Consider the following 25,717-nt stretch of genomic DNA (forward strand, 5'->3'; position numbering starts at 1 on the left):
ATTGCTCAATGACAATTATGATAGATTTCTGGAAAGTGCTATAAGTAACACCATTAGCCATGTATGTACCCTGAGTAATTACCAGTATATTTACATTGGTGATAAAAATTATGAATATAGAGAAACTCCTAGTCATTTTCTAAAGGAAATTTACCATGATGAAAAATGTGGGAAAGTCTTGCTTCAGTGCTCAAAAACTATTACTCATCCAAATATTCATAGTCAAGACAAAACTTGCAAGTGTAAGGCATGTGAAAGGGCTCTTAATCACAGTGCAGAGCTTGCTCAATACAAGAGAATTTATAGAGAAAGGGAGCCCTATAAGTTTAAAGAATATATCAAAGCATTGGCTTGCTCAACAAATTCTAAACACAGTAGATATGATGACAGTGATAAACCAAATTTAAAGAATGCAGAAAAACTTTTAGTGAAATTCGGTTACAATTTGTTAAGCATCAGAGCATTTTTACTGAAGAAAAGGCCTGTAAATGTAAAAAGTGTTGCAAAGCCTTAAAAAATTTTTTCAACTCTTACTCAACATCAAAAAATTTATTCTGCAGAGAAGACCTACCAATGTGAAGAATGCAACACACTCGAGAACTTTACTCAACATCACAGTGTTCATACAGGAGATACGCCATGCAAACGCAAAGAATGTGACAAAACTAATAAAAGCTCCAATCTTATTTGTCACCAGTGCACATACCCTCTAGAGATGCCCCACATATGTAAACAAATTTGTGAAGCTTTTAGTCAAAATCCAAGCCTTAAAAATCACCAGAGAATTCATACTGGAAAGAAGATCTACAAATGTAAAGTGTGTGGCAAGAGTTTTAATCATAAATCATCATTTACTGAGCACCAGCGAATCCACACTGGAGAGAAACCCTACACCTGTAATGTATGTGGCAAAGCTTTTAGAAGAAAGTCACATCTTGAGGGCCACAACAGGATTCATACTGGAGAAAAGCCCTACAACTGTAAAGGATGTGGCAAAGCTTTTAAAAGAAAGTCACATCTTCATCGCCACAACAGGATTCATACTGGAGAGAAGCCCTACAAATGTAGAGAATGTGGCAAGAGTTTTAATCAAAAATCATCACTTACTCAGCACCAGCGACTCCACACTGGAGAGAAGCCCTACAACTGTAACACATGTGGCAAAAGTTTTCATCAAAAACCATCACTTAATCGGCACCAGAGAATCCACACTGGAGAGAAGCCCTACAATTGTAAAGTGTGTGGCAAAATTTTTACTACTACAAACACACATCTTGATTGCCACAACAGGATTTATACTGGAGAGAAGCCCTACAAATGTTAACTGTGTGGCAATAGTTTTACTACAAACACACAGCTTGATGGCCACAACATGATTCATACTGGAGAGAAGCCCTACAAATGTAAAGGATGTGGCAAAGCTTTTAAAAGAAAGTCATATCTTGATGGCCACAACAGGATTCATACTGGAGAAAAGCCCTACAAATGTAGAGAATGTGGCAAAGATTTTAATCAACAATCATCACTTACTTGACACTAGAGAACCCATACTAGAGAGAAGTCTTAAAATGTGAAGAACGGCAAACCTTTTAAAATTGAAGATCACATATTACTAAACATTATAGATTTTATTCTGGAGAGAAGTTTTACAAGTGAAAAACATTGCATCAGTGTCTTTAAGGATGAATCAACCCTTATTTCACAGTAGTTCAACACTATTTCAAACCAGACATATGATAGCACAGAAATTATACAAGTGTAAAATAGATGTCAGAGTCTCCAACAGTTGTTCACACCCTACTCAGGACCTCAGAATTCATATGAGTGAGAGGAAATTTTGAAAAATTTTTGCAAAGCTTTTGGCCATTGATCAAACATTTTTAAAACACTGGAGGATTTATAGCATAGAAACCCAAAGATTGTGTCCAAGACTGTATTCAGTTTCACACATTTTTCAATTTCTGACCTCATACCTCTAGCAAATGTGGAGTAGCATTTGTCCAAAGAATGTACCTTAGATTACAGCAAAATAATTACAAAATACCTTGACAAATATAACAATTGTGATTTTCTTATCTATAGCCTATCCCTAGGAGGGAAATAATCATTTAAATGTAGAAAATGGGCAATTGCTTTTGATATTTGCTAAAAATTTTCTTGACATCTTGAGCTGATATTGTAGAAATAAAGAAATACAAATATAGAATAGTGCATCCCAAAAAGGATATACTTTTACTATAAATCAACAATTAATAAATATTCTCATTTCTCACAACTGGAGAAAACATAATTCTCATAGTTGATTATTTCAGAAATGTCTTAGATTTATATGAAGTTTTAAAGTTTAAATTTTTAGATTTGAACTTAGGGGCATTTAATCAGTAAACTACATCCCCAGATTTTTTTTCATCATTTTTATTTAGAGATATGGTCTGCTAAGTTAGTTAGGGCCTCAGGAAGTTACGGTGAAGGTGGTATCCAAAAAGATGTTTGGTGCTTAATTGCAGTCTCTGATTTCCTGTATTACACTGACAACCCTATGCCTGACTTTGTATGCAGGGGGTGTAAAGAGGTTTCCTGGTATGGCCTTCAGGCCTGTATTCAATCTCCTTATGTTTTAATTACTTTAATTACTGGAAATGTGAGAGTTAAGAGAATGGATGATAAATATCTTGTAGCCTGTAAAAAGTGCAATTTACCTAATTGCATCACTAGATATAACAGAGGGAAGGGAAGATTAATCATTCACCAGTCTTCCTTTGTTTACTACCAGCCAAAATTTCAGAGGCATGGTATGCTGATGCGGGTGTTCAAGTTTTACAAGAGACTCATGTTCAGATGACCAGATTTAAGCAAGCTTTTAGACTCATAATTCTTGGTTATAATTTTTTATTTAATCTCATTCATCACTCCACAGTTATCGTCTCAGTGGCTATATCTCAGAACATTCAACATGCAGATTTTCTTAATAATTTGACTCAAAATACATCCAAGGCCTTCAATAATCATAAATATTGATGAAAGTATTGAAGCTAACTTGAATGCCTTAGAAATTTCTGTCATAAATATCAGTAATGAGCTTTCTGCTCACAAGTTTAAGGAAAGGCTTAAATGCCATCTGACTATGAAGGTCTGTGTTACTGCAGCCAAATATAAACCTTACCAATGGGATTTGGAGAAGGTGAAATTATCTAATGGGCATTTGGCATAGAAAATAATAATGTCCTGGATCTTATGGGGTTAAATCACTACATTCAGGATATTCAAAAAAGCAAAATCAATCCTTTGGATCCTACTTCTCTAACTGGAAATACTTCAAGAATGGAATGGCTTTAACACTGGAAACACATTGAAACACTCTGCATGGTATATTATTGGAATGAGATGTCTGCTACTAGTTCTTTTTTGAATTGTGATATAGGTTATCACACCCTCAGACAAGAATCCAGGAACTTAAAATAATGGCTCATCATTTTCTATTGCAAAGTCAAAAAGAGGAATATTCAGGGTGCCACCCGTGAATTACTTGAGGGTCTTCTCTGGGTATGGAGCCATGGAGATTTAGGTCTAACCTGGGGAACTATCCACTGCTCCCCAGAGTGCACTGGATTGCCCAAGACACACGACCCTAAATCTGCTCTACTAGGAAGACCCCTCTTGTAGCTCCAGAGTTGGGCATAACCCATTGGGAACAGCAAAGCCCACCTTCTACCTTATTTCTCAAAGAATATTCCATGGAAAACCTTTGATATTCCCTGATATAAATAAAGCAAACATGGGCTCCCTTTTGCTCTTTTGAGTGTGGAAGCTTCATCCACAGATGAAGATTGGCTAGCCTATCCCACCCCCACTTTTAAAATTACTTTCCGTATCCTGTGGAGTTTTTTCTGCTTTACCTTTCTTAGCTTTTATTTTGCAGCCAGACCATTCCACCAAGAGGTACTCTATTTTTACCACCTGCAGTTTTGAACTCATGATCTTCTTTCCTCAGCTTCTCAAGTCACTGTGATTACAGGCGTGCACTACTATGCTGAGCTCTTGATTGCTATTTTATTTAGCACTTTTTATTCTCATTCTATCTGTGTTTTGGAATATAAAGTGAATCTTACGTAGACAGTAGAACAATTTTGTTTGCTTCTAGGTCTTATTCCCAATGGTGCCTTAACACTGGGCTACATCCCCAGCCACTTTTCAATATTATTGTATTTTACTTTCACACAATGTTATGCTATGTTTCTGATGCCAGCATCAAACTTGTGATACCCTAGCCTCAGTCTCACAAGTAGCTTAGTAACAGCATTGTTCCACTGTGCTCAGATGATGATGATTTAGACAGGCTCTACTTAAGTCACCAAATTTGCCCTCCAACTTGCAATCCTCTTACCTCAGCCTCCTGAGTTTCTAGAGTCACAGAGGTGTGCTGCATGCCCAATTTGATCAATATATTTTCTAAAATTGGAACAAATTGGATCTATATGCATTAATAATAATGAAAAAAGTAATAGTAATGAACCAAATGCTTCTTCTATGTTGCCACTTGTTTTCTACCTATGTTTTTGGTTCATCAATTTTCCCACTATTGCCTATTATTCTTTTTTCTTGTGTACCATTTTTATTTTATTTTTTCTTTAGGCACGTTTTAGTTTTTCCTTAGTGACTGTTCTGGGAACTCTAACGTCTTACATTTATGACAATCAGTTTTTATTCATGCCAAATTAGTTTCAATAATATAGAAAAATTTTGCTGATCTTACAGATTTGTCCCTCAGTCCTATTTTTATCTTTGTCATAGAATATAACTTCATGCATTGTATGTCTCCTATGGCTTGATAGCATTTTTCCCCAAACAAGCTTATGTTTTGGACACTTGTTCCTTATTATGGTAGCACTGAGGCAGGGGAACCTCTCAAATGTGCTGTCTGTTTGGTGTTAATTTAGTCATTGGGGACACCACCCTCAGGAGGAATGGACGCTAGTCTCTTGGAATGACTTTTTGAGAAAATGAGTGGTTATGAAAAATCAAGACTGCCCCTCTCTGCTCTATGGCTCATATTAGTCCATACGATTTTTTCGTCTTCCACTTGTCCCCAATCTAATGACAGCCACCATGCTGGAATAGAGCAAAGTGGGTACTCCCCCAAAGCCAAGTGGATGGCATCCCTTTATCTTGGACTCCCAGACTCTAAAATTCTGACCTAAATGACTTTATAATCACAAACTACTCAGCCTTAGGGATTTTCTGATAGCAATGAAAAATGGAGTCTCATAGTCATTCAGCATCAATGTTTCTTTGGTCCTACTGTTATGTTATTTTTGTGTTCTAAGTGTTACTTTTGCACTCATTTATCTTAAAAAAAAATTAATTTTATATTTTAAAATACACCACAATGGAATGCATTGCAATTCTCATTACACATAGAGTATAATTTTTTACAAATATTTTTTTTAAAAAAAGAATAAAGAATTAGAAACTACATACTCCATGGCACTGGCTATAGTAAGCTACCATATTGAGCTACTGAGCTATATCTAGCACTTTTTCTCATTATTTCACGTGGGCTCAAGGTTCTGTATTTTTTTCATTTTCTTTAACCTTGATGGCTCTATTGGCATTTCTTGAAGAGTTGTTTATTCACCACAAACCTTTCCTTGTACAAATCTCCCCTTATCTTTTGAAGCACAGTTTTGCAAGGTATAAAATTATTGATTGTTAAAAAGAAACATGTTCCATTATGTCCTCCCATTGCCTTCCAGCTTCTTGGATTCTCTAGATAAACCCACTAATTCTGTCTTGTTCCTGATCAATTGTTTCTCACTGACCACTCATGGAATTGCCTCTTGCTATTTGTTTTACAGCAGTTTGACTACTATAGTTTCTCGTATATGTGGTTTCCCTTTCTGTAAGCTATAGAAAATTCCAGAATGAGAAACTCATGAGTTTTAAATTGCAAAGTGTTCTGAGTAGCATGATGCAGTCTCATCCCATCTGACCCCTCTGGGGCATGAGCCTCTGCCTTCTCCACAGTTTCCCAGTTGATATAGTGTTTTTGTAATACCTTTCTGTTAGTTGTGAGTTGCCAACTTTGTTGAGAGACTGACTGTCATGATAGTGCTCCACTTGCGTAGAAGAGAACATCTCTCCAATTACTCATGCACCAAATTCTCTTTGTGCCCATGTTGCAGTATTAGCACCTTGGAGCCTTAGAAAACACACCTTCACCCTCTCCTAGTGGAAAACATGATTTCCCACGATACTATGACCCAAGAAGTTGATGTGTTTAATAAGATGAACCTGTTTCACAAATAACCTCAAGAGAAAGTACCAGTGACTAGGAAGTCAATTCTACTTCATTTTAATGCTAAAATGTCCAATCAGGAAGGAAGTTTAACCATGTTTCTATAGTATATGGTTGTATGCCAAAGTGTCCTTAAGAATGGCTCCTATGTAACCAATGCAGTGTGGTGCATGCCTAACTCCCAGGATTGAACCTGATTTCATCTGACAATGCAAGGTATCCGTCCACCCCCGCCACAATGCCACCATGATCTGAGGCATGAGGTATCAGTCCCTGGACATAATGAGGAGCCAGTGGAGGCCCTTGTTCTCTCCAAAAGGAAAATGCTATAGTCGTCATCCATGAAAGAATTTAAGCCTCATTCTCATACCATGTAATACATTCAGAAGCACATACTTCTCGTGATCCTGGGCTAACATTTTGCAACCTCTACCGATTACTAGACTGTGAGAGTTTGAAAGCTATTTAGAAGAAATTTCAGTGGTCAATTCTGCTCATTATTTATTTATTTGTATTTGGCACCAGGGATTGAACCCAGGGCTGCTTAACCACTGAGCCACATCTCCAGGCCGACCCTTTTTAAAAAATATATACTTTATTTAGAGACAGGGTATCACTTGGTTACTTAGTTCTAAGTTTCTGAGGCTATCTTTGAACTCTGGATCCTCCTGCCTTAGCCTCCCAAGTTGCTGGGATCATGGGCATGCACCATTCTGCATGGCTCAGTTAATTTTCCTTAATGATAAAAATAATGATTGTTTTGATGATAAGGGTTGAAGTCAAGAAGTCGGAGAGAAGTAGTTTTTGATTTATTTTTAGTCTCCAACAGTTTAAGCAAGAGCCAGTAAGTGTCTGTACCAGTGCTGGATGAGAAGAAAGTTATACAAAAACTTCCATATGAAGTTGATTGCAAGTAATAGAATGGATATCTGGCCAAGGACAAGGAGTCAAAGGCCACTTCAAATGTCTTGGTGACAAAATGTGAAAACCCAGGTAAAAATAAGTTTGTGGGAGGAGAAAAGTGAAGACCAAGTCCAGCAGTGGAGATGTCTTGCATTTTTCATTCACCATAGGTGGGTGATTTGTTCCAGGCCAGCAATCCCCAAAGGATTGCAAAGTGCATGAATTTATGTATACAGTTTGCAGACAGCCTGCTCACATCCTCCTGTAAGTTAAATAATCTCTGGGTCACTAATACAATTTGATACAGGGCTTGGGCTGGGGCTCAGTTGCAGAGTGCTCATCTAACACTTGTCAGGCACTGGATTTGATCCTTAGCATCACATGAAAATAAATAGAAAATAGGTATTGTATCCATCTACAACTAAGAATATCTTTAAAAAAAAAAAAACTGGTACAAAGTAACCACTATGTAAGTAGCCATTATACCATTGTCATTACTTGGGAGAAAGTTTATACATTTACTTGGTTCATGAGCAAATCATGTTCAAATCCTTCCCATACACCAGGGTTTGAGACCTTAGGGGCAGAATCCAGGCATGTGGCCACAGGTATTTCCAATCCCTGGAGAACACCCAGGGCAGGTTGTCTAGAAAAGGCTTAAAAATATGTTGTAGGAATTCCAATAACATCTGGTCCAGAGAGAGAGGCAATTAGAGGGTCATAGATGGCACCTGGGAAAGCAGGGGGTGACAAGCAGAGCCTTGAGTTTTGGGGTGGCAAAAGGACAGGCAGAATCTCTGGGGACACAGGGAGGATGGACAGGTATTGTGATGGGGAAACACTGAATTCTTGAGGAAGCAGACGGAGAGAAAAGATGTCACCATTAATAAAATTAAAAATTAGGACAGAATAGATTTTGAAGCTCAGGAAGTCTTGACATTCAAACTCCTCCTCCATTCCAGAAGATTGCATTTCCCTTTCTGAGCAGAACACACAGTGGGTTTTTGTTTTGTTTTGTTTTTGTTAACTGGTTTTGAAAGATGATTTATGGCCCATAATTAAGGTTTTCTCTAGTTGCTGGTCACACAGTATTGGTCTCTACTTTTTTCCATTTTTCATGAATATCTAACACCTGGCCTAATAGTGGATAGTAAATTTATAAGCCAGTGATTGTATTTTTAAAATGCAAAATTATTATGGAACTCTATAGGGTGATACATAATTGGTTCTCAAAGATGCAGCTCATCCCTGCTTTAGTTTATCTGCCTATTTTTAGTGCTGGTGGTGGCTCTACCACTCAGCTACATACTGATGCTGATGGATGTGTGATATGCAGACATGATTGATAGGATCATGCAGGTCAAGGAGTCATTTTATAAACCTGGCCCTCTGTACAGACCCCCAATTTTCTTTTAGAAAAGTAATTTACCTCGAGCCCTGCCTGGGCCAAGTCAGTGTCCAATCTTCCATTCCTCAGCCAACAACCTGTGATTTCTGTTAGAAGTGATTTCTACTCTGCTTGAGAACACAAGTTACCCTGGAGGGAATGAGTTCTAGGACACTTTCACAGACCAGATTCCAGAACTCAAGGAGACAGGATGATTGCACCTAATCATCAAGTATGTAAGAACCATTCCAGACCAGCATGGGCCAAAGTGACCTAGTTGTCCTGGATCTTTGGCATGTCAACTTCCTCTTCTTGTCACTAATGTGCATCTGCTAACTACTATTTCAGACACATCCCTTACTCTATCAGGTATTAGCTTATTTAAAGGCAAAGGCAAAGGGAAGGGAAAGAGATACACTGTCAAGTGGGAATGTCCTCTCCGATAGTATGTTGTGCCCCTATTTTCCTACTGGTCCCAGAAAAATTCCAATGAAAACTGGTCAGTGCAGACCAAGGTGACTTATGGGTTGCATTTATATATTTAGAATATATCAACTTTTTTTTAAACAAGTTTTCTGTTGATTTTTTTAAAAACTAAACGACAACAGAATGCATTACAATTCTTTATTACACATATAAAACAGTTTTTCATTGCTTATTTATATATAAAGTATGTTGACACCAATTTGTGTCTTCATACATGTACTTTGGATTATGATGTCCATCACATTCCACCATTCTTGCTAACCCCCTGTCCCCTCCCTTTCCCTTCCTCCCCTATTTCTTATCTATAATTCATCTATTCCTCCCATGCTCCCCCTCCCTACCCCACTATAAATCAGCCTTCTCATATCAGAGAAAATATTCCACATTTGGTTTTGGGGGGATTGGCTAACTTCACTTAGCATTATCTTCTACAACGCCATTCATTTACCTGCAAATGCCATGATTTTATTCTCGTTTGTTGCCGAATAAAATTCCATTATGTATATATAACGCATATATTTTTTAATCCATGCATCCTCTAAACGGCATCTAGGTTGGCTCCACAGTTTAGCTATTGTGAATTGTACTGCTATAAACATTGATGTGGCTGTGTCCCTGTAGTATGCTGTTTTTAAGTCCTTTGGGTTTAGACTGAGGAGTGGAATAGCTGGGTCAAATGGTGGATCCATTCCCAGATTTCCAAGGAATCTCCATCCTGCTTTCCATATTGGCTGCACCAATTTTCAGTACCACAAGCAATGTATGAGTGTATCTTTTTCCCACATCCTCACCAACACTTATTGTCATTTGTCTTCATAATAGCTACCAAAATAAAAGTTTTCAAACAGTAAATTCACACACACACACACACACTTGGGTTTAGCTTTGGTGTCTCTGGACAAGAACCTGTGGAGTAGGAACCTACAAATACAATGTAATCGTACTGCCAGTTATGAACTAGGAATTTGTCCATGGGCAGGCAGGCCTCTGGAATCACCCACAGCATCTCCCATAAAGTTGAGGATCCAATCGGGTGTGAGGCCTAGAGATGTCAGAGAAGCCTCACTGTTTCCTCCCTTTCTTTTGATAGTTGCCGCAACCCGGCTGGGCACAGAATCACAAGCCACTCAAGCAGGAACAAAACTTTATTTTTAAAAAAGCCGCCAATACCCCGTGCGCGCACAGCTAGCAAGCTGGTCCAGACACGTGGGTCGGTCTACCGGAACCAGGGGCCCGGACCTCCCCCGGAATTTCCGCCTATTATCCTTCCCCAACCAATGGGAACTCTCCAGGAGTCCCATAACATGAGTCCCGTAGTAGGCCAAGGTGAACAGCAGGAGTCCAATTTCCATAGGAATGTAAATCTTAACACAATCATATCATCTCAATGGCTAGCTGGCAGTCACCTTAACCAAAGGTGCCATGCATCATAATACTTTGTTGTGGCTCCTAGAATTTGCCCCCTTCTGTTTAATTGAGCAACAGGCAATGTGGCTAGGGACTGTGCCTGTTAGGTATGTCCAATTTAACATATGGTTCTTATCCGTCATCGGAAAACTGACCTCTAGGCGTTAGCCTCCTGTCTTAGGTTGATACCACTGCAACCAAATCATACCCGTCACTGACTACCGGTCCAGTATATAGCCATATCTGTGGATAGGTCTATGTACCAGTGGGGGGGTGAGGTTCTTTGCTTCACCTCTGTTGGCCCCCAAATTTGGCCTTGGTGCCTGTGGGGGGGTGAGGTTCTTTGCCTCACCTCAGTTGGCCCCCAAAATTAGACCATCACTAGTAGAAGGGAGGAGGATACAGAAATGCCATGACATCAAGTCAATTGATGGCTCCTTAGGAAAAATAGTAACACTGGTGACACATCAGCTAAGATACTCTAGTATTACCATAATTCGCTATATCAACAAATAGAGCACAATGCATACAAGTGATACATAGTCCAGGCAAGTTCTGTAAGCAGTTCAAAGTGGAGGAGTCTATCAATATGTCCATTTCCTCCCAAAGTAAATCAAGTCCTTGATAGAGCATTACTTGTTGAGTTATATTCATTGATGCATCAGTTTATACAGTTTATTGTGATAGCTATCATAGAAGCTGTAGTTTGGTTTTATTTTAGTCTTCACCGGCACTGGGATGGAGATGGGAATTCTGGCCATGATGCTAAAGAGATATTATCTTGAACAGAATTATTAAATATAATGAAAAGGAAAGCTGAAAGTAAACAAACAGATCTGTTAACCAACCTTAAAAACAATTTTTAACAGCTGTTTACCTAATTTAAATTAAACCATTTAAATCACATTAATAAAAAAAATTCGGATCCATTTATTCATGAGCGCTCCTCATAAATGTAATATGGACATACACACATACATACAACACAAAACAGTGCACACATAACATATAACACATAAGACAATAGTAAATAAAGGCCTTGTAGCTATACCTAGGTGAAATCTCCATTGTAATGTTTAAAAACTCCACAGTCAAAAAATAAAACAGTCAAAAAATAAAACTGATCAGAAAAACATTTACCTAGGTTTGTATGAGCTCAAAAAATAAAATAGAACTTTATGATGTGGGAAAAATGCAATAATAAAATAGATATTGAAAAAGGCACCATGGTTAACCACTGTCTGCTCTGGATATCAGCTGTTATGGATATGAGTCAAATCATCTTCTTTTTGTGTAGAAATTCCTTTAGTTAATCTCTCTGGAATCCAAATTGGTTGCTGTTCTCCCTGTGGAAAAACACAGACAGAGCTCCGACTCCAGACAATAAGTGGATTAGGACCTTTCCATTGTCCTGTTAGAATATCTTTCCAAAGTACCTTAGGCTTATGTACATTTTTTCGGATACATATGTCTTTCTGCAGCACTAAGTCCTGATGAATCCAAATTTAGAAAGTTTAGAGTAAAAAGGGTTATTTTAAGTTTATCTTTGGGGGATATATACCCCTTTCCAATTCCCTCTTTTTGCTTTAATAGGTACGTTTTAATAGTTTGATGAGCTCTTTCAACTATGCTTTGTCCCTGTGGATTGTATGGGATTCCTGTTATATGAGTAATACCAAATGATGAGCAAAATTGTTTAAAAGAGGTGGAAGTGTAACTCGGACCATTATCAGTTTTTAACTGTTTAGGAACACCCACAGTGGCAAAATTTTGTAAGCAATGAGCTATAACATCTTTAGTTTTTTCTCCTGCATGAAGGGAGCCCATCAAAAATCCAGAAGAAGTATTAACTGTAGCATGTAAATATTTTAATTTTCCAAATTCTGGCAAGTGTGTGACGTCCATCTGCCAAATATGGTTAGGTATCAGTCTTCTAGGATTGACTCCAAGATTAACTTGTGGTAAAAATGTCACACAATTTTGACATTGTTTTATTATATGTCTAGCTTGTTCTTTAGTTATTTTAAAATGCTTTTGTAAAGTATTAGCATTGACATGGAACCTTTTATGAAAATTTATAGCTTCTTCTATTGTGGAGAAAATATGTATGTCATGTGTAGATTTATCTGCTAGTTCATTACCTAAACTAAGGGCTCCAGCCAATCCTGTATGTGCCCTGATATGTCCTATAAAGAATGGATCTTTTCTGTCCCAGATTAGACTTTGTATAGCAGAAAACAAAGAGGAAACAGTAGAAGAAGGTGAAATCCTACCAGCATCTTCAAGGGATACTATAGCATTAATTATATACTGACTATCAGAAAATAAATTAAATACAGAATCTTTAAACATCATAAAAGCTTGTAATACTGCATTGAGCTCTACCTTTTGAGCTGATTGTTTGGGTACTAAAAATGTAAAAGTTTGATCAGGAGTAACTACTGCTTCTGTACCATTGTTTGACCCATCAGTGAATATATTTGGAGCATTCATGATACGGGTTTTTCTTGTCATTTTTGGAAAAACTACAGGATGCTTCGACCAAAAAGACAATAAAGGATTAGATGGCAAGTGATTATCAAATGAAACATTAGATTTACATATGATTATTGCCCACGTATTTAACTCATTAGCTAACTCATCAATTTGATCCATAGTATATGGAGTAATATTTTTATTGGGACAAATCCCAAACACTCACTTTGCTGCTTTTATTCCTTTGAGTATTAATTGTCCTATAGCTTCAGGATATCTAGTAAGAATAGTGTTAGGAGAATAAGATAAATGTATCCACATTAATGGACCTTCTTGCCAAAATACTCCTGTAGGAATATTTTTTGTTGGTAGTACAATAAATAATAAAGGCAAACTTATATCAATTCTATCCAAATGCATATTTTCCATATATGTTTCAATGATTTTTAATGCTTTTCTTGCTTCAGGCGTTAACATGCAGGATGAATTTGGATCTGATGGACCTTTTAGAATAACAAATAAAGGTCCCAACTCTCCTGTTGGTATGCCTAGATAAGGCCTTATCCAATTTATGTCTCCCAATAACTTTTGAAAGTCATTAAGTGATTTGAGTTGATTTACTCGTATTTGAATTTTTGGTGGACGGACCATGGTTGAGGATAATAGAACTCCTAAATAATTAATTGGATGATGTAATTGTACTTTATTTATTGCTATCTCTAGATTATAATTTTTTAATAAGTCTGTAAGTGTGGCATAACATTCTAGCAATGTGTTTTTATCTTTATGTGCCAATAACACATCATCCATATAGTGAAATATCTGTAGTTCAGGATTTTGATTTCTAAGTGGCTGGATTGCTTTATTAACAAAAATTTGACACATAATTGGGCTGTTAGCCATCCCTTGAGGGAGTACTTTCCATTCATATCTCTGATCAGGACCTTCATGATTCAGTGCAGGGATAGTAAATGCAAAATGTGGACTATCCTCGGGATGAAATGGAATTGAAAAGAAACAATCCTTGGGCTGAGGATGTGGCTCAAGTGGTAGCGCGCCTGCCTGGCATGCGTGCGGCCCGGGTTCGATCCTCAGCACCACATACAAACAAAGATGTTGTGTCCGCCAAAAACTAAAAAATAAATATTAAAAATTCTCTCTTCTCTCTCTCTCTCTCTCTCTCTCTCTCTCTCTCTCTCTCTCTCTCTCTCTCCTCTCTCACTCTCTCTTTAAAAAAAAAAAGAAAAAAGAAAAAAAAAAAAGAAAGAAACAATCCTTAATATCTATAGCTAAAACATGCCAGCTTTTTGGTAAAGCAGACAATTGGAGAATCCCTGATTGAGCAGGTCCCATAATAACCATCTCATTATTAATTGCTCTTAAATCTTGTAATAATCTCCATTTACCAGATTTCTTTTTAATGACAAAAATGGGAGTATTATGGGGAGATACGGAAGGTTGTATATGTCCTTCCGCTAACTGTTGTTTGACCAGGTCATGGGCTACTTGTATCTTTTCTTTAGTTAGGGGCCACTGAGGAACCCACACCGGTCTTTCTGATTTCCAAGTAATTTTGATTGTCTCAGTGGCCCTTTCTGAAAACCCAATCCATGTTTATTTATTTCTTGATCTATTTGAATTGGTGCTGTCATACCTTGTTTTTGTTCTCTTAATCTTTTTTCTTTCCTAAAGCCTTGTCTAGCCCTAGTAGTGGGTGCGTTAGGATTGCTGTTATTTGTTAACGTCAATCATAATTGATCTAGGACATCTCGTCCCCATGAATTTATGGGAAGATGGTCCAATACATAGGGCTGTATAGTTCCTTCACATCCTTTAGGATCCCTCCAATCTAATACCATAGCACTTCTATGGGGATTTGTTGCCACTCCTAGGCCTCGAAGCGTTTGAATGGCTTGTTGTAATGGCCAATGTTTTGGCCATTCTTGACGAGATATGATGCTGAGGTCAGCACCTGTGTCCAGCAGCCCATTAAAGTCATGTCCTTGAATATTTAATTTTAGCATTGGGCAAGAATCTAAATTTAAAGACAGCATAGCCCAATCTACACCTGTGGAGCCTAATCCCTTGGAACCTCTTTCTACATTACAACTGGAAAATTTATCATGTAGGCTGGGTATTATTAATAACTGTGCTATTCTATCTCCTGATGAAATTACTGATATACCTTTTGGAGAACTAGCTATAATTTTTATTTCACCCACATAATCGGGATCAATTACCCCAGGACTTATCATAAGTCCTTTTAGTGTAGAAGAACTGCGTCCCAATAATAAGCCTACTGTTCCCTGGGGAAGAGGTCCTTTTACTCCTGTGGGAATGATTTCAACTCCCATTTCTGGAGTTAATACTGCTCTGGCAGAGGCACAGATGTCCAACCCTGCGCTCCCTCTAGTTTGTCTGATGAGGGATTTAATGGATAATGCGTCCTGGACACTACCTTGATGGTACTGCTGGGTTCCTCCATTGTCCTGTATATTTGTGGTTTTGGGCCCCGGGGCATTGGGCCCTCCAATCCGTTTTTTGGCAATGGAGCTTGATACCTTTCTCCACGATATCGTGGGTAAGCACTTGTCCTTGTCCATTTTTTGATAATGGAATACCCTCTATGATGGTTTGAGAACGGCATTCATTAGCCCAATGTCTCCCTCTATGGCATCGTGGGCAAATACCCGGGATTCTATTCCTTTGATACCTAGCTTTGTTAAACCCTCCTCCTATGGGGCAATTCCTTTTAAAATGTCCTGTTTGATTACAATTATAGCATGTTTTTGGCCTGGCATCTAAAGCCTGTTGTACTGCTGCTAAGACTTCCCCTTGTTTGTTAATGTCTCTACATAATTTAATATATGTGTTTAAATTTCATGTCTCCATGGTCTAATGACCTCTCTGCAGCAACGATTTGCTTGGGCATAAGCCAGTTGTTTTATAAATGGTATTGCCTGTTCTGTATTTCCAAATATTCTAGAGGCTGTCTGAATAAGCCTATCTACAAATTCAGCATAAGGTTCATTAGTTCCTTGTATTAGCTTAGATAATTGACCTTGTAAATCTCTTTGCCCCTGTAAAGTTTTCCATGCCCTAACTGCATCTACAGCAATTTGTGCATATACGCCAGGGTCATATTCAATCTGCTGTCTCTGACCCTCATAAGGTCCCTTTCCTAATAACATTTCTAGATTTCTTTGAGGGTAACCAGCTGCTGCATTTTGCCTAGCTGTCTCCATGCAAAATTCCTCATTGGCAACCTTCCATAACAAATATTGTCCTCCATTTAGCACAGACCGACACGTTAGCCCAATCTGCTGGTGTCAAGTCCAAGTTGGTAATAGATTCAACCATACTTATTGTGAAGGGTGCCTGCGGACTGTAGGTTGTTACAGCCTCCTTTAATTGCTTTATTGTTTTGAAATCTAAAGCATGGTAAACTCATTGCCTTTTTGCCCGCTCAAGTACAGGGCATGTTAACCTTTGGGGTCCTGCCTCAGGATTCCATCCATCAACTACTGAAGTTGAGGGCTGCTCAGCTGCAGGTGGAGCTGTTGGTTGAATTATGCCCTCTGGTGATAAAACGGAGTTAGTAGCAGCCTCCCTATCTGATGGCTGTTTTTCCTTTGAGCTTGCTTTCTTCAAATCTTCTTCTGTCTGACTAGCTTGAGAGACCTTCTCTTTTGCTTGACCTAATATGTTTTCTACCATAGCCTGGACCTCTAACAACTTATTTAATAGTTTTTTGGTTTGTTTTTTACTAGATTCTAATCTACTATAAAGGTAACGTAACCCAATAAGATAGGATAGAACAAAGCCAAAACAGAATGAAACAAAAACAGAGAAGAGAATGGTTGTATCGATTTTCTCTTTCTCGGGGCCGAATAACTTCAAACCTTGAGCCAACCATTTTTCCCAGTTCACCTGAGAAAATTCTAGGGCTAGGGAGCTTGAAATAAAAACAAAATAAATCAAAGCAAGAATACCCATTCTGTTGCCTTCCATCAGGGGCGAGCAATATTACTCACCTCTAAGCTTCGGGCGTTCCCCGTCCGGGCCACCAATTGCCGCAACCCGGCTGGGCACAGAATCACAAGCCACTCAAGCAGGAACAAAACTTTATTTTTAAAAAAGCCGCCAATACCCCGTGCGCGCACGGCTAGCAAGCTGGTCTACACACGTGGGTCGGTCTACCGGAACCGGGGGCCCGGACCTCCCCCAGAATTCCCGCCTATTATCCTTCCCCAACCAATGGGAACTCTCCGGGAGTCCCGTAACATGAGTCCCGTAGTAGGCCAAGGTGAACAGCAGGAGTCCAATTTCCATATGAATGTAAAGCTTAACACAATCATATCATCTCAATGGCTAGCTGGCAGTCACCTTAACCAAAGGTGCCATGCATCATAATACTTTGTTGTGGCTCCTAGCAGATAGTGATTTCTGGGCCAATAAAATTTCCTCTACTTTGACTATATTTTATGTATTATTTAAAATCTTTTCTTTTTTATTTTTATTTTGAAAAATAGTTTTTAGCTGGACAGGATACCTTTATTTTATATATTTCTTTGCAATGCGGTGCTGAGGATCAAATCTAGTGCCTCACAGGTGCCAGGCAGGTGCTCTGTTACTGGGCCACAACCCCAGTCCCTTGTTAATAATTTCAAAGTTTTGTGGGCATTCCTGCATTCTGGTGATTTATGAACCCTCTCCTTTAAGGTTCATTGTAACTTTCTTCTTGGCATCCCAGCATTTCTGTCCCAACCAGACATGTTCCACAGTTATTTGTGGACCTCAAGTGTAACTAGAGGAATGATTAAATGACCATTTAGTTTTCAAAGCAAATAGGGCAGTGTTTTCAGGATGGAAGTCTTAAGAGAATGCTCATTATTAGATTTCTATTTTTACTTATGTATTTAGCCACGGACTCTCTTGGTTTTTGCAGTGATCCACAAACCTGGTCCACAAACCGGCAGATTTCAGAAACTTTTCACTTTGACAGCTATTTTAAAATAGTTGCATTCTGATTGAGGCACATTTTACCAAGGGTAAATATTAAGATGCTTTTAAAGTGCTCATGAATTTTCCTGGCTAGAATATTGCAGAGGGTTTTGCCAGTTTTCTTGCCACATTGTTTATCTCATTTGCGCTGAAAAACCTGACAGATGCAAGGAATTCACCCCAGAAGCAAGCTCCTGCAGCTGACCACCCACAGACCCCCACACCAACTGATCCAATTCTTAATCCCCCATTAATTGGGTGTCAGGTGCTGTTGGATTGTTAATTATTGGGTAAAACCCAGTGTTTTGCCCCCAAGGAGCTCAAGGTCTAGCTTGTTGGTTATTGGAACCACTGGGTTGGTTATTCACTTTTCCTTGCCTCTCATGACAAATCTGAGCTCCATTCAGGGTCCTATATTTAGTGGCACTGCAGCTTAGGAAAATCATTTTGGTTAAGAAAACGAACAGCAATAATAATATCGCTCTTGATCGAAGGCGGGGTTCTGGCCCCAAGGTGTCCCTGGCTTTTTCCCTCTTCTCACCCACATAATCTTCTCCTCATCCTGGGCAAGACAACCGTGTACTGCAAATTTCTGGAATCCTGGGCATGTGCCTTCACCTTATCCGTCTTATTTCAAGAGAAATGTTCCCATTTCACAAATGCAGCAAAACTGGTCCCCCAAATACCTGAGCTGCTGTTACTGAGAAGCAAAAGTAAAAAAAAAATAGTGAAAATGGGGGCTGGGGCTCCGGCTCAGCCATAGAGCTCTCGCCTAGCACGTGCGAGTCACTGGGTTCCATCCTCAGCACCACAGGAAAATAAATGGATATAATAATGGTATTGGGTCCAACTCCAACTAGAAAAAATATTTTTAAAAATAAATACTGAAAAGGCAATGTATCTAGCAATTAGGGATATGCAAATTGAAACTGCATTGAGCTTCTCTTTCACTCCAGTCTGAATGGCAATTATCAAGAATACAGTAACAATGAATTGGTGAGGATGTGGGGGACAGGGAATGCCCACAACTTGTTGGAGAAACTGCACATTGGTGCAACCCCTCTGGAAAGCAGGATGGAGATTCCTCAAGAAACTAGCACTGGAACACCCTCTGACTCAGTTACCCCACTCCTCGGCATATATATCCAGAGGATTTAAAATCAGCCTACTACAGGGACACAGCCACGTCAATGTTTATGATAGCACAATTCACACTAGCTAACCTATGGAGCCAGCCTAAATGCCCATCAACAAATGAATAGATAAATTTTGGTATATATACATGGTGTAATGTTACTCAGCTTTAAAAAAGGATGACTTCATAACACTGGCCAGTAAATGGAGATTATCATGCTAAAGTAAAATAAGAAAATCCCCCAAACCCAAAGGTCACATGTTTTCCCTGACATGTGTTATCTACATCACAAGGAAGGTGGGGGGCACAAAGAGAAGTTCAGTGGATGAGATAAAGGCCAGGGAAAACAGGAAGGGAAGGGAGATAAGAACAGGAAAGACAGTAGCATGAATGGACCATAATGTTCCTATTTAAATATATGAAAGACCTAAGTGAATCTTCCCATCATGCTACCCACATGAATTGGGTCCTAAGGAGAATAAGGTATATTTTATGTTTGGATAACTTTACCAAAATGAACTCTATGGTCATTTATATCTAAGAAGAACCAATAAACAGAAGAAGATAAAACTTACTGAAAAGCTTCATGGGACCAAATTGATAGCATCATAGCCAGATTAGGAAATGTCTTTAAGTACATTCCAGAATTTTCTAAACCGCTCCCCCGCTCCCCCATTGGATGCTGCCAAAGGTGTTGGAGCCTGTGGGAAGGTGGAGGTTCAGGGCGCTGCATGGATAAGAAAGGACCCCCCCCCATTCATCAGCAGGTGCAGGGCTCCCAGGGGGCAGGTAACCTCAAGGCCTCCACAGTTAACTAAGGCAGAGTGGAGTGGGGTGTGTTGAGTCTATAGAGTTATTTACCAAATTAGGAAAACCTGGAATTGGCTTTCCTGGACTCCCAATCAAACCCAAATTGTTTTTTGTTAAGAGACAGGCCCTTGCACCCCTCTTAACGAGAAGTCTTTTCTGTATTATGTGACTTTTTGCATCCCTGAATTGGGGGGACAAGATCAGAGCTCTCTTTGGAAACACATTAGCTTTGTTTGCATCAAGACAAGCAGGTAGGGTCTGTCTTTTTTTTCTATTTATTTTTTCTTTCAAGTGCAGAGTATTCAGCTGATACTAAGAATGCACACCTGGGAAGGGGGTCTCTGATTTTAGGAGGAGGCAGGATCCCATTGCCTAGGATCCAGGGGACTGGCAGGAACCAGGGAGAGCACCCAGGGTGGCCTTGATCTGTGCAAGGCTGTTATCCTGTGGCCACCACAGGTATTTCTCTCAAAAAGAAAGAAAAAAGTGGCACATGCCTGTCATTGCAGTTGCTGGGGAGGATGAGGCAGGAGGATGGGGAATTCAAAGCCAGCCTCACAAAAACAAGGTGCTAAGCAACTCAGTGAGACCCTGTCTCTAAACTTCAAGCTAGGGCTGGGGAAGGGGCTCAGAGGTCGAGTCCTCTGATTTCAACCCCCAGTGTCCAGAGAGCGAGGGAGCCCAGGTGCAGCTGGGGTTTACCCAGGTCTGTGTTCTCCTGGTCTCTTCTGTGCTTATCTAATTACTCTGCCTCCAGCCTCAACGTGGGATGGAGATACAGATTCAACTCAGGTGGAGGAAAATCAGCTCTAATGCTGCCAACCTGGTGGGAGCCTCCTCCAGGGCGCCTGCCAAGCCCAGTCCAGAGGCTCCACCACTGGGCAATTCCCAAGGGTTCACCAGTTCTGCTTGGAGAATTTTGCAGATAAACAGAGGACAAGTCAGCACCCCTGGGTGGTGTTATTATAGGAGGAGGCCCAGGTGATGAAACTGTCAAGAAATGACTTCAGTTTCCTAACTTCAAAACCCAACAGAACTTAGAATTCTGGTCACCCTAACTCTGACCCAATGCCAAAACCTCAAAAGGAAAAGAAAAAAGCTGCATCCAAACCCTGCCATTGTTGTTTCCTCCTTGACACCCCCGCCCCGCCCCGCTCTGCCCCGCCCCGCTGGTCACTCAAAAAGAAGGCTCCCTGGGCTCAGACTGTGGAGAGCTGAGACTGACTGTCCAATCAGAAGCCTCCGTGCTGAGCGCTGTCCAATCCTGAGTATAGCCAGCGAGCAGGAGGCGGGCCTCCGCTCTAGGAGTGAAGTTTATATCCCCATGGTCTGTGGTTCCACTCAGATTCCTGCAGTTAGACTCCAGGCTTGGCTCGTGCCCATGATCCGGGTGGCCCTGCCATGCAGGGGCTGAAGCTCCCCAGTCCAGGCTTGCCTGCTGGGCACCACAAAATGGTGAGTGTGCAGTGGCACCTGATTCCTGGACAGGGAGGCTCAGGAGGGAGGTTCTGGAGGGAGGCCATCCGGTGGGACTGACTGTGGTGGGAACCCGAGCTGGCTGACCCTGACTCCGGGCGCTCTCTGAGACCACGGGCCTGAACCCACTGGGGACAGCGCCCATCAGCTCCCTGGCCAGCCAGGTGAGGAGCGTGACAGTGGTGGAGACCCCTCGCAGCCTCCCCATCCCCAGTTGCAGCCTCAGCCCTTGCTGAGTCCTATCTATCTGACAGGTGAGCCAGGATGCCTGGTGTCGTCTTGGGCTGTGGTGATTGACAGGTTGATCACTGGAAGACTCCAATCTCTGAGCCTGGCGATGGTGCACACCTGTCATCCCAGTGGCTGGGGGTGGGGGCTGATGCAGAAGGACTGCGAGGTCAAGGCCAGCTTCTGCAGCTTGGCGAGGCACTTGGAGACTCAGCAAGACCCTGCCTCGAAATGAAATGCAAAATAGGCTGGGGATGGGGCTCAATGGTAGAGTGCCCCTGAGTTCAATACCAGGTACCCCCCCCCAAAAAAAAAATCGAATCTTCAAACCCCGTTTTCCTGCAGGAAGGGAGCTGCAGTGAACAGGGATCTCGCTTATTGCTGAGCTAGTTTTGTGGAGTTTATTTGTTTATTTTTGTTTGTTTGTTTGTTTTGTTTTGGTAGTTAACAGAAGGGTACTTTACCACTCAGCTCTGTCCCTGGTAGTTTTTACTTTTTATTCTGAACGCTGGTCTAGCTAAGTTGCTGAGGGTGGCCTGGTTAGGTTTTGATTGATAATGACTTTTCCACTGCAATTAAGTGTATGATTTTTACATCCACGTGGGTTCATGGGTGGAGTTTGTTTATGTCGTGATTCCTCCATGTCAATTGTAACAGTACAGCTTCTCAATGCATATGTTAGGTAATGACTTCTTTTTTTTTTTTTTTGCTCTTATAATTTTTTGCTGTTATAATTCAAATTTTCTTGGTTAAGTTTACATATACTTAAGTGTGGATGAATTTTAGGACTGGATGCTTCCATTAAGAGTAAAGCATGCTGGATTGTTTATTAGTGCATCATAGTTATACATAATACCACATGCATATGGCACCCTTGTAAAACTTACTCATGGTATTTTATACTATTTTTAAGCTGAATGTACAATGACTATTAATGTATTATCCTGGTCATATGAACTGATTTGAGTACCTTCACTCCAGTGGGGGACTATCAAGTGTCTTTAATGGCCAAACAGTTTCCACAAATAGTTAAGAAGCACTTAAACTCCTTAAGTTTAAGTGCAGCCATTTATTAACACACTGGTTCAAGTTCCTTTGGAAATGTGTCCAGAGTGGTTGTTACTCTGTTAGGTTTTAAAGAACTCCATGCTATTTTTAAAAAAGGCTGCACTAGGCTTATATTCTAGCCCCGTGTGAGCGGGTCTTTCTCCAGATCCATGTCATTGGAGGACTAGTTCCTTCACTAGTTCTTTCCCACAACTGGGCTCAGGCTGCAGAAGGTCTACTTGGCTGATGACTGAATTCCTGATGCAATTGTTTAGAACCCAGGCTTCCTGTGCTCACTGCAAGAAGGTGGTGTGAGCCTATTCTAGAAAGAAACGGCGAGTTGTGGTATTAACCTTTTTCTTCAATCCTAGTGTGTGTGTGGGGAGATTGTAGTCCATGGAAGTGCTTTCAACCAATGTGAAGCCCTTCCTTTGGGATCCAGGGAGATTTGCACATGCACAGTTGCCATTGCTCCCAAAGCTTGGTGAGTTAGGATGGAGTCCATGGGATGGGGAAAAATGTTGAGACTCTGAGTGCTTGGACATACTCCTTACAGAAAGAACTGGTCAGGCCTGGAGTTATTGCTGAGGTAGGGGGGAGAGGGCTCAGGCAGGGCTGCTGGGTGGACTGCATTTGTCCTGTCTACCTTCAGGGACTGGCTGCAGAGGAACTTGACTGTTAACAAGGACAGTTTGCAAATCACGCTGGCAAATCCCTTCTAGGGATAAACTGGGACCCTTGATCTCACTCCCCTTTTGCCCTTCTCCCATGGGTAAAGCTCATGACCCACCACAGCCATAGAAAACCACCCCTTTTATCTCATCCTGATACTCGTGTATATCCAGCTCTTTCTTCTATGAGCACCAGACAAATTGTGTTTCCAGCTACAAGTCATTTAGTGTCCACTGTGCTCCATTTGTGACCCCAAGCAGTCTTCCTCTACCCTGGGTGACACTTAATTGGGGTATTCTGTCCCAATTATGTGCCACATTGCTCAAGGCAGGACTAATGCCCAAGTGTCCACCAACTTTGCCTGCCCTTCAGATGGTAGAGATTTTCTCAGTGGTCCAATGCATAGGTTTCTCAATCCTGGTATATCTTTATTTAAGAGGGACTCAAAACAGAAGTATTTATTTGGTATATCCATGTGTGGAGAGAATCCAGGAGCCTCCTATTCTGGTATAATTTTGAAACATAATCCTACACACTACATGCTTTTTCAGAGTGCGGGAGTATAATCCAGTACCACACATGTCCTGCACCCAAGCCCTACCAGTGCTCTGTGCCTCCAGTTTTCACACCTCCCTTCACATTTGGTTGTCTTGTTCATTCACATCAAGTCCTCTTCTGGAGATAATTGCATTTATCTAGGACTTTTCATTGCACTTAATAAGAAAAATGACATTTACATACATGTAGAGTCATCTATAAAATTTCTTCATTGTGATATTTTTGGTCCTAAATTACTGCAATATGATAATTTTATAACATGCATTAGTGCCTGGTAATGATAGCTCCAGCTTCTGCTCTTACAGTTCAATTTTTTTTTTCAGAGTAGAAATTAGAAGTTTATTAAAGGACAGCAGAAAAGACTTCTCCCAGAGGAAGAAGGGGCCCCAAGAGGTGGAATCCCAGTTCAAAATTTTTGGCTAATTTCATTTCGATTTAACCTTCCAGGAGACTTTTCAAACTGTTTGCTTTGGTCCCTTCTTCAATGAAAAGGAAATCATGGTAAAATTTTGATGGTGTGTTATCCTAGATGAACCTGAGGGATGCAGCCGTCTTTATAAGGAGGGATTTTATCATTCAGTCTCTTATGTGCTGATCTGTATTTGCATTTCTTCAAATTCTGCAGATGTACTATTTAAGTACACTTATATGTGAAATGTGATATGTATATAACATCAATATAAAACTGACAGAGGGTTTCATAGTATTTGTCAAACTGTATGCAATATGGCAAAGAAAATGTGACTGATTGTCAGAAATGGTTATTTTCCATAGTTTCCTATTTATCTATTCCCAATGGACATCCTCTGTCACCAGGCCCTGGGTCTCAGCTCTGGAGGAGCACGCTGTGTTCCCATATGAACAGGTGCTGTAGTGTCCACATCTGTTTCTGTGGACCTTCATGATAATCACATGTTCTTCAACACTGTCTCAATTTGTGTGTATAATGTGACTTTATTGTACAATCCCTCCTTTCTAAAGACGTTGATTGCTTTGTGATGATGGGACATTTAGATATCTGCTATTTGAAGGGTCTGTTCACGGCTCTTGCCTGCATTTCTCTCACAGTCTCTGTACTACTTTCTTAGAATAGTTTGGTTAAAGGTGAGGCAATTGTTTTCTTTCATCTGTCACTTATCCTTGTACTCTTTAATGGCGTCATTTGAGGAATAGAGTTTTTGTTTTCAATACAATTTGTAAATTTAAAACTATTTTTCCCCTGTAACTTTGGGAAAAAAATGACTTTTTTTTCCTGTTCTTGTTTTCCTTTTGTAAAATGGGCGGTTGGAACCAGGGTGTCCTATTACTAAACTATACCCTCAGCCCTTTTAAAATTTTTATTTAAAAAATTTGAATTTTTAAATTTTGTCTTAATTTTTTTAAATTACTATTACCTTTTTTTTTTTTTAAATTTAGGCAGGATTTCACTCGGTTGCTGGGGTCAGCTTCACAATTGTGATCCCCCCGCCTCAGCTTCCAGAACACTGGATATATCAGGTGTGTAGCACCACATGCATTCTGTGTCACTATTTCTTTCTTTCTTTCTTTCTTTCTTTCTTTCTTTCTTTCTTTCTTTCTTTCTCTCTCTCTCTCTCTCTTTTTCTCTCTTTCTCTTTCTCTCTCTCTCTCTGTCTCTCTGTCTTTCTCTTTCCGTGTCTGTCTCTGTCTGTCTCTGTCTCTCTTTCTTTCTTTCTCTCTCTTTTTCTCTTTTTCTTTCTCTCTGTCTCTCTCCCTCTGTATCTCTCCTTCTCTCTCTCTCTCTCTCTTTCTATCTCAAGATATTTTTTAGGTCATGATTTATTTTTTTAGGTTTTTTATATTATTTTATTTTATT

The 25,717-nt window shown here is 40.0% G+C and overlaps 2 protein-coding genes across 2 annotated transcripts in view; one reads left to right on the plus strand and one right to left on the minus strand.

Moving 5' to 3' along the window:
- Positions 1-4,420, plus strand: part of LOC144255794 (uncharacterized) — a 73,534-nt gene extending 69,114 nt beyond the window's left edge. Inside the window, exon 7 of the mRNA XM_077800722.1 lies at positions 561-4,420. Within this exon, the coding sequence (XP_077656848.1) occupies positions 561-1,324 (764 nt within the window). The 3' untranslated portion in view covers positions 1,325-4,420. The remainder of the gene's footprint in view (positions 1-560) is intronic.
- The window catches only part of LOC144256259 (uncharacterized), a 461,518-nt gene that overhangs the window by 293,221 nt on the left and 142,580 nt on the right, over positions 1-25,717 (minus strand). The window lies entirely within an intron of this gene.

Source organism: Urocitellus parryii, chromosome 7 (assembly GCF_045843805.1).
Source record: "Urocitellus parryii isolate mUroPar1 chromosome 7, mUroPar1.hap1, whole genome shotgun sequence".
NCBI classification, from domain to species: domain Eukaryota; kingdom Metazoa; phylum Chordata; class Mammalia; order Rodentia; family Sciuridae; genus Urocitellus; species Urocitellus parryii.